The following is a 13,394-nucleotide window of genomic DNA, read 5'->3' as shown; positions in this document are numbered from 1 at the left end:
TGAGGAGGATTTATGGTTTTGTAATTGTAGTACCATTTTTGTAGATTGGATTTAATTTGAGTTTTGTTTGCAAAAAATAGTTTTACAACAATAGAGAGTTTATGGTATAAAAAAAAATAAATAAAAATGAAATATCAAAATAATTAGTGCTTTTGGAAATTTCATAATAATAGAGTGTGTTTGTGTGTAAATATATATATTAATAAGAAAAAGAATAATGCCTATTTTGTTAAAAGCATTTAAATTATAAATATATTTTAAATTAAAATAAAAGTAGCCACAATTGTAAGTTATTTGCTTTTTTGTGAGCTTCATTGGTGTTATTGGTATTATTTTTTTTTTTTTACAATGAAATTTCTATAATCCGAACATTATATATTTATTTATTTTGGGAGTTGATAATGATCAAGTTGTTTTAATAGTTTCTTCCCAATCATTTTAGTTATCATTAAAATTTTTTTCTTTTCGTTTTCTTTTTTCTTGGGTTAAAAGCCAAATTTACAAATGGTTAGAGGTTTTTGTTTTAATGGACAAGCACAAAAAACAAAAGATTTCAAGTAAACCATGTTAGAGTGGTATTTGGGTGAATGTTGTTGACATGATAGCCAGGCCAGTATATTTTAAGTAGTGTCAAAAGTAAGTAGCAGTAGTAGTAGTAGTAGTGTTAGTTAGTAGCAGTGGGTGAGTTATTCTTTTTTTATTGATTTGATTTTTAACGAAAAAAAAAACACGATAACAAAACAAAAACAAATGAAAATGAAAAACAAAAAACCTCAACATAAGGTATTCGCATACATACTTTGAGTCTGTTGAAATCGCATTGGTTTTCTCCGTTGAAGAAGTCTTCTCATATAGTGTGGTAGAACGTCTAGGCATCATGCTAACAGTGGCCGATGGACGATTACTACTACTGTTTGTAGGATCATACTTGGGTGTATAACGAGGTTTCGGACTGCTGATAGCTATTTTTCCGCAATAAGCAACAAGAAATTTAGATTTCGATTAGCATGTTGGCAAGCATTGCATGTGTGTTGGTAGGTATACTTACAGGTATCTGCTGTCGTCAATAACTTATGAGTGGCTGAGGCCGGCCTTTGATTTTGAGCCGATAGACGTGCTGTATTCTCTTTGATTGTAGCTGAATCGATAGTATTTTGACGTTTAAAATTGCTACTACTATAGAATAGAAAAGAAAACAAAAATACCGATATAAGGCATTAGTAATTATTATTTTTAAAGTTTAAATAAATATTAATATCATTAAGTATATTTCATAACATAATCTACAATTTTTAATTTTTATTTTTATTGATTTTTATGAAAGTATCCCAATCTTGATATAGCGATTTACCAAATCCATGATATTAAATTTATTTTATATTTTTCATTACAATTTTTATAATTCCTCAAAATTTGATTTTATTCCACATGTTCCGATGTTCGGAGCACGCACACAAAAAAAAAATCTGATTCAATCACGAAATTAATTGATCGAATTAATTTTTTAATTGAAATGTCTTCAATCACGAAAATAATAGTATCAATCACAGTTTTAATTGGTCATAGAAAAAAATCTTGATTAAATAATTAATTGATTTCATTAGCAAATTTCAATTAATTTTTTAATTGATTCAATTAAAAATTTAATTAATGTTGATTGCAAAACTCAATTATTTTTTTAATTAAAAAAGGTCAATATTTTCAATTACTTTCTGAACTGGCTTAGAGTTTTTATTTGGAATATGTTAACAAATGATTGTTTGAAATACATTTTTAATTATGAAATAAACTAACTTAGTCTTTCGAATTTGATTAAAAAGTTAATTGTATCAATTAATTTTTTAATTAAACATTTTAAAATTTTCAATCATTTACTTAATTAACTTAATGTTTCTACTGCTTGGTAGACTGGTAGAATTCTTGATGTTTTACTAGATTTTAAAAAATATGCCTTTCCAACTACGAGGTACCTCAATTTTTTATAGAAATAATAATTTGCAAAAAACTTCTACAGAAAAAGGCTTATAAAACTTCCTACAGAAATAAAACTTTTATAAAATTTCATATAAAAATAAAATTTTCTATAGAAATAAAATTTCGACAAAATTTTCTATAGAAATAAAATTTTGACAAAATTTTCTATAGAAATAAAATTTTGACAAAATTTTCTATAGAAATAAAATTTTGACAAAATTTTCTATAGAAATAAAATCTTGACAAATTTTTCTATAGAAATAAAATTTTGACAAAATTTTCTATAGAAATAAAATTTTGACAAAATTTTCTATAGAAATAAAATTTTGACAAAATTTTCTATAGAAATAAAATATTGATAAAATTTTCTATAGAAATAAAATATTGACAAAATTTTCTATAGAAATAAAATTTCGACAAAATTTTCTATAGAATTAAAATGTTGATAAAATTTTCTATAGAAATAAAAGTTTGGCAAAATTTTCTATAGAAATAAAATTTTGACAAAATTTTCTATAAAAATAAAATATTGATAAAATTTTCTATAGAAATAAAATTTTGACAAAATTTTCTATAGAAATAAAATTTTGACAAAATTTTCTATAGAAATAAAATCTTGACAAATTTTTCTATAGAAATAAAATTTTGACAAAATTTTCTATAGAAATAAAATGTTGACAAAATTTTCTATAGAAATAAAATTTTGACAAAATTTTCTATAGAAATAAAATATTGATAAAATTTTCTATAGAAATAACATATTGACAAAATTTTCTATAGAAATAAAATTTCGACAAAATTTTTTATAGAATTAAAATATTGATAAAATTTTCTATAGAAATAAAAGTTTGGCAAAATTTTCTATATAAATAAAATTTTGACAAAATTTTCTATATAAATAAAATGTTGACAAAATTTTCTATATAAATGAAATTTTGATAAAATTTTCTATAGAAATAAAATTTTTAAAAAAATTTTCTATAGAAATAAAATTTTGACAACATTTTCTATAGAAGTAAAATTTTGACAAAATTTTCTATAGAAATAAAATTTTGAAAAATTTTCTATAGAAATAAAATTTTGAAAAATTTTCTATAGAAATAAAATTTTAACAAAATTTTCTATATAAATAAAATTTTTATATTTTTTTCTATACAAATAAAATTTTTGTTCATTCGTTTTGTTTTGTTATTGTTGTTTTTTTTCTTTAACCATTGTTGTTGTTTTTTTAATTGCAGCTTAAAACCATACATTGACTAAACTCAAGTGCAGCTTAACCAACAGAGGAAAAGAATGTTTGTCATATTTATTTAGGCAAAGCCCTATAGACTGCAAGATGGTTGGATGGACGCACGTTTCGGAATTACCACATTCCTCATCAGCATCCTCTACTTGCAGCAAAACTATCAACCACTTATCAGAATAAATTCAGGCAGTTCATTAAACCCAACAATAAACCACACTTGAACCCTCCGAAAAAAGGCTTTACATTGATAGCCGGCTTAGGCCGAAATAAATTCGTACAAACATCTCTTTTTCTTTGCCACCGTCAAATCATCGATTTGAATGAAGTTGGCTGGGTTTTATTTTGAGCGTGCTTCCTCTTCTTTCTTTCATTCGTTTTGTTTTGTTATTGTTGGTTGATTTTAACAAAATTTTCTATAGAAATAAAATTTTAGCAAAATTTTCTATATAAATAAAATTTTGACAAATTTTTCTATAGAAATAAAAATTTGACAAAATTGTTTTATAGAAATAAAATTTTGAAAAATTTTTCTATAGAAATAAAATTTTCTAAAGAAATAAAATTTTCGCAAAAATTTCAATAAAATAAAATTTTGGCGAAAATTCGCTATAGAAATAGAATTTTAACAAATTTTTCTATAGAAATAAAATTTTGACAAACTTTTCTATAGAAATGAAATTTTGACAAAATTTTCTATAGAAATAAAAATTGTGATAAAATTTCACATAGAAATTAAATTTTGACAAAATTTTCTATTGAAATAAAATTTCGACAAAATTTTCTATAGAAATAAAATTTTGACAAAATTTTCTAAAGAAATAAAATTTCGACAAAAAATTTTATAGAAATAAAATTTTGACAAAATTTTCTAAAGAAATAAAATTTTCGATAGAAATAAAATTTTGACAAAATTTTCGATAGAAATAAAATTTTGACAAAATTTTCTAAAGAAATAAAATTTTCGAAAGAAATAAAATTTTGACAAAATTTTCGATAGAAATAAAATTTTGACAAAATTTTCTAAAGAAATAAAATTTTGACAAAATTTCTTACAGAAGTAAAATTTCTTATAGAAATGAATTTTTTTTTTTTGAAAAATTTCCTTCATAATAAGAGTTTTTAAATTTGGGAGATTTTCTGGTAAAATTTTCTTAAAATTTTGCTCATTTATTATTGGCTCTAGTGGCAATCGATTTGCGATTTTTTATAACAAAAAATTCGACATAAACTGGGACGTAAATCCGAATTCCATTTGAACTTCTTATTAAAGTTTGTATATTTTATGATCATGAAAATATCGGATCGGATTAGGATCATGAAAATGAATATTTAACGATTCCGAATATCGGAATCGGAGGGTATAATTATTATTCGAAATTAAGGAACTTATTGAGTCATTGAAAATGCCACATGAAATCTATCGAAGTCTAGCTATATAGCCTGGTCTTAAGTAAAGATCTGTCTGGGTGAGATGACTGAAATTTGGCATTTTATGCTAACTTCTAATATTAGAGGTGCTGGGATAATTCTTGTATGCTTTATCCATCAGGAGTTAGCATATAGAACCCAAATTGAGTTATCTACCCCAGTAAGAACTTTATTGAAGACTGTAGAAATGCCCACTCTCCCAGACTGAAACATAGTCAGACTTGTATAGATTTGCGCCTGGTATTTTCTTTTCCAGGTCTCAACTAATCATAATAAAATTGTGAGGAATTAAAATTTATGTTAAAAAAAAAAAAAATACGAAAAAAATATATTAAAAAAATGAAAAAGTACGAAAATATTTTTTTGAGGAAATAATAAAGAAATGAGGAAAAATATAAAATCGCTGAGCTTGTTTGGAGAAGGGTAAAAATTCACCTTAAAATTATATTTTTATATTTCTAATTTTTATTACACAAAAAAAAGATTTTCAAATAATAAAATACAAACATAAGAATACATCCCCCGCCGAAGGATTCTATCAATACTAAATTTACTGAAATTTAGTAAAATAGAATAGAATTTAATTTTAATTTAACTAAATTTGTTAAAATTTCATTAATTTTATATATTTTTGGGGGGTAATTAAATTTAAATAAATTCTATTATATATTTTGAAATCTTAAATTGCCTAATGAAATATAAAAAAAAACTCGTTTTACTTACATCGAAGATCTTTCCGCTGCAGATCCAGTGCCAGCAATAGCATAATTAGTGCTGGACGGAACGGTACCAGCTGTTCCTGTGGTAGCAACTTGAGCAGCTGTATTTCCGGGAGCCACACCTTTATAAAATAAATAGAAAAAAAGAAGAAATCATATTATTTGATAAGCTATATACAATTCTATTTTTTTTCTATAAAATGTTTTTAATATTTAAATTAAAAAATAAATATTTTTTATATGTTATAACGTACGTAGAGTATCAGCCCCTGAAGATGCCCTTCTACTTGGTTTCGTACTAGAAGCTGAAATACTTCTATGGACACCGCGATGTGTGGGACTTTGTACTGAAGTATTTGCAGATATAGCTGTTCCATCATTACCCGATATATTTCGTAGTGAAAGTGAGGAACCAGAACGAGAACCATCACTTTCAGGCTATATTTATTTATTTTTTTTTTTTAGTGAAAGGGAAGAAGAAGAAAAGGAGACAAAAAAATTCTTATGAATTTCTCACAACAACAACAAAGAAAACACAAAACAACAACAATAACAAATATGAGGGGGGAAAACACACACACACAAAATATATATACAGTGAAACCTCTGAAAAGTTGACACTTTTGGCAGCTCAAAATTTTATCCATATGTGGGAGTGCTATCCATGATAGTATAGCAAACATCTCACGAAAGTTGTTTACTTTTGAGATGGTTTTCATTTTTCAGAGTGTCCAAGTTTGAAAGGTTTCACTGTATTCGGGGAATTGGGGGGTTTTAGATTTACTTACATCAGTACTTTTTCTTCCCAGCAACAAATATGTGGCAAAGACATCATCATAACGTACTTGTGACAATGAAGCTTCTATTTCTTGTCTATTATAGCCCATTGCAACAAGAGCTTCTGTAAATTTGCAAGGATTTTCATTACGACGACGATACGAATAGAGTAAGTGGTAAACGGAAACACAAACGACGCATGTAACATGTATGTCGAGAAGCCAGTCATTGTTGTAGATAAATCACAAAATAGGTGACATTCGCATACGTGCGCATATATACATAGGTGGGAGGGAAAGAGAAAAAGTCAAATGTTAGCAACCTTATTAAAATAAAATACTAGAATTTCATGGTAAACAAAAAACAAAATACAATTTAATATATTTTTTTTCATATATTTTCCATATTAGTCTCAAAAATGGTATTAAAATGTAAATTGACACCACTATGCTAATCACAGTTTTTTTTTTGTTATTATTTTTTTTATATATAAAAATATGATCAAATATTTATTTAACAAAACCCCTATTGTGATCAAAAAGAAACAAACAAACAATAATCTTGATATTTATCTTTTCTATGGGTTTTCATAACTAAAATGATGGCGCTTCTATAGCTGTGGTAGTTGTACGGAAAAAAAATTCCACAAGTGCGTGAGCTAAGGCATTTAGAACGGAAAATAACAAGGTGGCAAAAGCAATTTTATGAAAAGTACAACAAAGCATATAAATTACTTCCTTATCCATTGCTTCTTAGGGGTATAAAACATCAATTTGATTTTATGAGTTTTTCTAGTAAAAAATTTATAACAAAATTTAAATCGCACTTAGAACCGATATTCCCAATTGAGCCCAAGTATAAAAGAACTCGCTGCTAATAACTCTAATCTGATGAACTAGCTAGATTTCTATTACTTTTCCCCTATATATACATAGTTAATCCAATTAATGGTTGTAACAAAAGCAGCTATAAAATTTCCTGCCTTCTTTCTTATTTTGTTTGGTATTTAACTCCTGGTATTAAATTCTTTCTTTGAGTGGTGTGGAAGAACAGAACAAAAAAAAAACAATCAGCTACTTATAAACATATATACATACGTTGAAATTTTCTTAAAAGCAAACGCACACACACATATATATATACGTAGGAGTAAAAGGAAACACTTAATATTTGCAATGTTTTGTTTTGAAAACAAATCGAGTTATCTTCTTTTTGTTATGGCTAATTTAAAAAAAAGTGGGCTTGTGAGAATATTGTTGCGTTTTAACACTAATAAATTATATTGGTAATTGTAATAAGAAAAACAATAAAAAAAAACAGTACTAAAACTATGAAATATCTTCTGGTAAAAAATATCCAAACTTGTGGTGAGCGGCTACACATTGATAAGAGAAAAAAAAACAAAGAAAATATCCCTTTTTTATGGTCCCAGGGAAGGTGGTGGTGGTGGTCGTGGTAGAAACGGTAATATTGGTGTGAATAATAAAGACAATAGGTGATGATGATGTGGTAGGGGTAGTGGTGATGAAATGGATGTGGAGAAGGGTGTATGATTGGGTTTATGGCAATAAAGGAAGTCATTGGTTGTCTAGAGATGTAGTTTTGCATGGTTGTTATTGTGTGTTCTTCGGTTGTTTGGTCAGTGGGATTAAATGGAGGAGGTGAGGGGTGTTGGTTGGGTGTTACATTATTATTGATAATATAGTGCCAAGTACTGGGTGATGAGCATATATAAAAAATAGACGAAAAGAGATGATGATGGAAAGGCTTTGCAAAAACACTTTTTCTAATAACTATTGATTGTTGCACAAACAAAAGGGTGTCACCTCCACCAGGCATATAATCATAATAGGCTTGACCTTTGGATAACATCTTTTTTTTGTTGACATTTTAAATTACATGAAAATCTTGTGTTTGTCAAATTATTAGAAAAAGTGTTTTTTTTTTGTGATAAGTGACAAGTGAAGGTGAAAGAGTGGCGGCGAGGGGGCGTGTAATCAATCAAAACACTAGTATTGTCATTTTGATTTTATTTTTAACAGCGGCTGTTTTATATACAACGGTCAAAAGAATGAAGAGAATGTTAATTATAATGGCTTTGTATACAGTACCCGTCTTACCTATCCGTTTGACATCGCCCAACTCTTGTTTGGGTTCAATGTAAGGCTTTAATTCGTCATCTTCAAACCCCATATTCATCCATTTATCGCTCATGATGGTTTCGAGACTAGCACGTTTAGCCGGGTTCAATACTAGAAATTTACGCAATAGATTTTCACAGTCAGTAGACATGTAGAATGGAATCCTGGGGGGGTAAAAATTGAGAGGAGAAAATAAATAATCAATAGTATTAATAAATTAAATTTGTATTAAAAAATAATTTTTAATAATGTCTTTAAAATTATATATATTTACAAATATACCATAAAAAAATGGCTGAGTAGATCTTTTTGTCAAAATTTTATTCCTATAAAATTGTTTTTCAAAATCCAATATATCATTTTATTTCTAAAAAAAATTGAAAATTTCATTTTGTTGAGTGGAAATTTTATTTCTATAGATTTTTTAAATTCGATATATAATTTTATTTCTAAAAAAAAATACAAAATATATTTTTTTTAGAAAATTTTGTCAAAATTTTTTCTGTAGGAAATTTTGTCAAAATTTCATTTCTATAGGAAATTTTGTCAAAATTTCATTTCTATTGAAAATTTTGTCAAAATTTTTTCTACAAGGAATTTTGTCAAAAAAAAAAATGTTTATAGGAAATTTTGTAAAAATTTCATTGAAAGAAATTTCAATTGTCAAAATTTCAATTTAATAGAAAATTTTGTCAAAATTTTATTTCTAAAAGAAATTTTACCAAAATTTTATTTCTATAGAAATTTTTGTCAAAATCTTATTTCTATAGAAAATTTTGTCAATATTTTATTTTTATACAACATTTTGTAAAAATTTTATTTATTTGGAATATATTGTCAAAATTTTATTTATATAGAAATTTTTGTCAAAATCTTATTTCTACAGAAAATTTTCTAAAAACTTTATTTTTATATAAAATTTTCTAAAAAATTTTATTTCTATAGAGTTTTGTCAACATTTTATTTCTATAGAATGTTTTGTCAAAATTTTATTTCTATAGAAAATTTTCTCAAAAATTTTATTTCTATAGAAAAATTTGTCAAAATTTTATTCCTATAGAAAATTTTGTCACACTTTATTTCTATTGAAAATTTTTATGTTAGAAATTTTGTAAACATTTTCCTTCTAAAGAAAATTTTGTTATAAGGTTATTTCTATAGAAAAATTTGTCAAAATTTTATTTCTATAGAGAATTTTGTCAAAATTTTATTTCTACAGAAAATTTTCTAAAAATTTAATTTTTATAGAAATTTTTTAAAAATTTTACTTCTCTAGAAGTTTTGTCAAAATTTTATTTCTATAGAAAGTTTTGTCAACATTTTATTTCTATAGAAAATTTTCTCAAAAATTTTATTTATATATGAAAATTTTCTATTTTTATGTTAGCCTGTTTTTTATGTTTATGCAGGCTGGTCCAATGTCGAAATCATTTAAAGTAGAAATTATTACAATATTTATACGAGCTTATTGGACAGGAATATTAAGTGAATTGATATTATTAAGATACTGAAAAGAAAATGCCTGATACCCATCACTGTACGGAAAGATGATGCACAGTAGTGGTGGTGAAAAAATGATTAAATTTGGGAAGAATAATTCTCGTATGTAAATTTCATAAGAAATTAACATAAAAGACCCAAATTAATCGTCTCACCCTGCCAGATCTCGCTAAAGACTATGGAAATGTGTAGTGGCCAACACTGAAACATATATGTATAGTCAGGCTTGCGAGATGGGTATCTGGCATTTTCTTTTCAGTAACTTAATAATATCAAGTCCCTTAATCTACCTGTCCAATAAGCTCGAATAAATATTGTAATAATTTCTAATGAAAATTTTCTCAAAAATTGCATTTTTATAGAAAATTTTTTCAACAATTTTATTTTTATGGAAAATTTCTCAAAAATTGTATTTAAATAGAAAATTTTGTCAAAATTTGTATTTCTATAGGAAATTTTGTCAAAAGTTTATTTCTATAGCACATTTTGTCAAAATTTCATTTCTATAGGAAATTTTGTCAAATTTCTTTTCTATAGGAAATTTTATCAAAATTTCATTTCCATATGGGATATTGTCAATAATGCATTTTTATTTATATAGAAAATTTCGTCAAAATTTTATTTCTATAGAAAATTTTCTCAAAAATTTTATTTTAAGAGAACATTTTGTCAAAATTTTATTTCTTTAGAAAATTTTGTCAAAATTTTATTTCTATAGAAATTTTTGGTGAAAAAAGTTTTATTCTACAGAAAACTTTTGTTTCTATAGAAAATTTCGTTATTTCTATATAAAATTCGGTACAATATTTTATTTTTTTTTTTATTTCAACTTACCTATATTTGCCTCTGAGCACACGTTCTCTTAACTCTCTCAATGTTGAGCCATCAAAAGGTAATGACCCACTCACAAGCGTATACAGTATAACACCTAATGACCAAACATCTACTTCAGGGCCATCATATTTTTTACCCTGGAATAGTTCTGGTGCCGCATAGGGAGGACTACCGCAGAATGTATCCAGTTTAGAACCGGGCGTAAACTCATTGGAGAATCCAAAATCAGCTATTTTAATGTTTAACTCACTATCTAATAAAAGATTTTCAGCTTTTAAATCTCTGGAAAGATGAAAAATCATGATATAAGGTAATGGGTTATGATTAATAAAGATGAAATCATCACAGACAAAAAAAAAACAAAAAACAATATATTTATATATGTATCTGTGTGTATGTGTATTTTCATCAATATTTACCTATGTATTATACGCTTTTGGTGACAATATTGCACAGCAGATACAATTTGACGGAATTTAACACGTGCTTCCTTTTCCTTCATGCGCCCATGTAATACCAAATAATCGAAGACTTCTCCACCCGATGCATACTCCATTACCAAATACAGCGTTTTTTCTGTTTCGATTACTTGAAACAGTTTCACAATATTTGGATGATCGAGCATTTTCATTATTCTAACCTGGAAATCATAAAACATCGTTGATGTTGTTGTCGTTCGGAAAAGCGTTTATGGTATTACTTACCTCTCTAAAGAGCTTTTGCAACGAACCAGGATTCAACTGGGTTTTGTCAATTATTTTAATGGCCACCTCCTTGCCGGTGGGCAAGTGTTTGGCCAATTTCACTTTAGCAAAATTACCCTTGCCAATTGTCTTAATTAATTTGTATTTGCCAATATGCTCCTCAGTAGCCCGCCAACGCATGGGCGCGCTGCTGCGTATAGCCATATTGGGAGATCCCTGAAAAAAAAAAAAAAAATAAAAGAAAAAATAAATAAATATGTAAACAAATAAATATTTAGCACATTATATTGAAGGAAACTTCCATTTTATTCATACAAATATAATTTTTTAATCATATTATCATGAAATTGAAATGACAAAATCACAGTATACTCAAATATGTATACTTTTAATTTAAGCTAACGAGGTTAGGTTAGCTAATGAAGGAATTTTCTATTACTGTTATTTATATCTTCCGCTTACTATAATTCACACACAATAATTATAGAATCTAATGACCTATTCACAAATTCTAATATTTTACACAAATATGATATGTTAGAGTGTGAATTTGAGAAGTAATGGTACCAATAAGTAAGCAATTTGCATATCTCAGAATTTCACACGTTTTCTAAAAATAAATCATCTTGTATGTGAGAAATGATGAAATTTATGATTAAAAAAGTGACAAAAAAATAAGTAAATTTTTCTGAGTATGGTTGATACAACGTTGTTTTAATTTTAATTGAAAAACTTTTTTCAAGTAAAATTGAACATCAAAAAACATTTTCATTAAAAAATATGATTGAATTAATGATTTAAATAAATCCAAAATCAATCACAGAAGCTAATAGAAACTAGTATTTTGTCAATTAAAACTATTAAAATGTTGATTGAGATTATGGACCTATTTTGAAAACTTTAAGCGGTTGTTTTGTATAAGGTAATTTTGTAGGTATGGGCCGATATTGACAATTTCTAATATCGCCACTAGAAGTTGGGTACACACAAAAAAAATTTTTCTGATTCAATCACGAAATTAATTGATCCAATTAATTTTTTAATTGAAATGTCTTCAATCACGAAAATGATAGTATCAATCACAGTTTTAATTGGGCATAGAAAAAATTCTTGATTAAAATATTAATTGATGTCATTTCAATTAATTTTTCAATTAATTTTTTAATTGATTCAATTAAAAATTTAATTGATTTTGAATGCAAACCCTAATTAATTTTTTATTTAAAAAGGTAACTATTTTCAATTACTTTCTGAATTGGCTTAGAGTTTTTATTTGGATTAAGAAATGTTCATCACTTTTTTTAACTGACTTACCCCCATTTTCATGAAGCTCCGTTAGTGCTACGTTAGCTAACGAACTTTTAAACTGTGATATCTACATATCTGTCATCTTGCGTATATATTCTATATGCCAGTAAGAAACTTAACTGCTGAAAATTTTTCAGTTAAAGTTAACCGGAGAAAAGATATTTCCATTTTTCTTTCTGTTAACTGGCAGTTAAAGCCTAACGGAGCTACATGAAAATGGCCGTTAGTCTTCCGAATATGATTAAAAAGTTAATTGTATCAATTAATTTTTTAATTAAAAATTTTAAAATTTTCAATCATTGACTTAATTAACTTTATGTTCTATCTTGATTAAAAAGTTAATTGTATCAATTAATTTAATAATTGAAAAAATATTCAACTTCAATTAACTTTTTAATTGGAAATATTTTGGTGATATTTTTTATGTGTATTTCTTCAATTCAGTTTGTAAATGAATATGAAAAAAATTTTATTTATTTTGACAAAATTTTCTATAGAAATAAAATTTTGACAAATTTTCTATAGAAATAAAATTTTGACAAAATTTTCTTATAGAAATAAAATGTTGACAAAATTTTCTATAGAAATAAAAATTTGACAAATTTTCTATAAAAATAAAATGTTGACAAAATTTTCTATAGAAATAAAATTTTAACAAAATTTTCACAAAATGTTCTATAGAAATAAAATTTTAATAAAATTTTCTATAGAAATGAAATTTTAACAAAATTTTCACAAAATGTTCTATAGAAATAAAATTTTG

General features: G+C 25.6%; 1 protein-coding gene across 16 annotated transcripts in view; it reads right to left on the bottom strand.

Annotated features, from left to right (window-relative positions):
• Window positions 1–13,394, bottom strand: part of par-1 — a 145,774-nt gene that overhangs the window by 69,581 nt on the left and 62,799 nt on the right. For 11 of the 16 annotated variants that reach the window (XM_075310546.1, XM_075310556.1, XM_075310547.1 and 8 more), the window contains 9 exons: window positions 11,324–11,539; window positions 11,039–11,259; window positions 10,620–10,901; window positions 8,256–8,449; window positions 6,156–6,268; window positions 5,622–5,805; window positions 5,372–5,489; window positions 1,049–1,176; window positions 800–962 (listed from right to left, as the gene is read on the bottom strand). In XM_075310546.1, the coding sequence (XP_075166661.1) occupies window positions 800–962; window positions 1,049–1,176; window positions 5,372–5,489; window positions 5,622–5,805; window positions 6,156–6,268; window positions 8,256–8,449; window positions 10,620–10,901; window positions 11,039–11,259; window positions 11,324–11,539 (1,619 nt within the window). The remainder of the gene's footprint in view (window positions 1–799; window positions 963–1,048; window positions 1,177–5,371; window positions 5,490–5,621; window positions 5,806–6,155; window positions 6,269–8,255; window positions 8,450–10,619; window positions 10,902–11,038; window positions 11,260–11,323; window positions 11,540–13,394) is intronic. The other 5 variants (XM_075310548.1, XM_075310549.1, XM_075310550.1 and 2 more) reach the window with 2 other exon arrangements.

Source organism: Haematobia irritans, chromosome 5, assembly GCF_050003625.1.
Source record: "Haematobia irritans isolate KBUSLIRL chromosome 5, ASM5000362v1, whole genome shotgun sequence".
Lineage (NCBI taxonomy): Eukaryota > Metazoa > Arthropoda > Insecta > Diptera > Muscidae > Haematobia > Haematobia irritans.
This window is presented reverse-complemented; position numbering and strand designations above follow the sequence as displayed.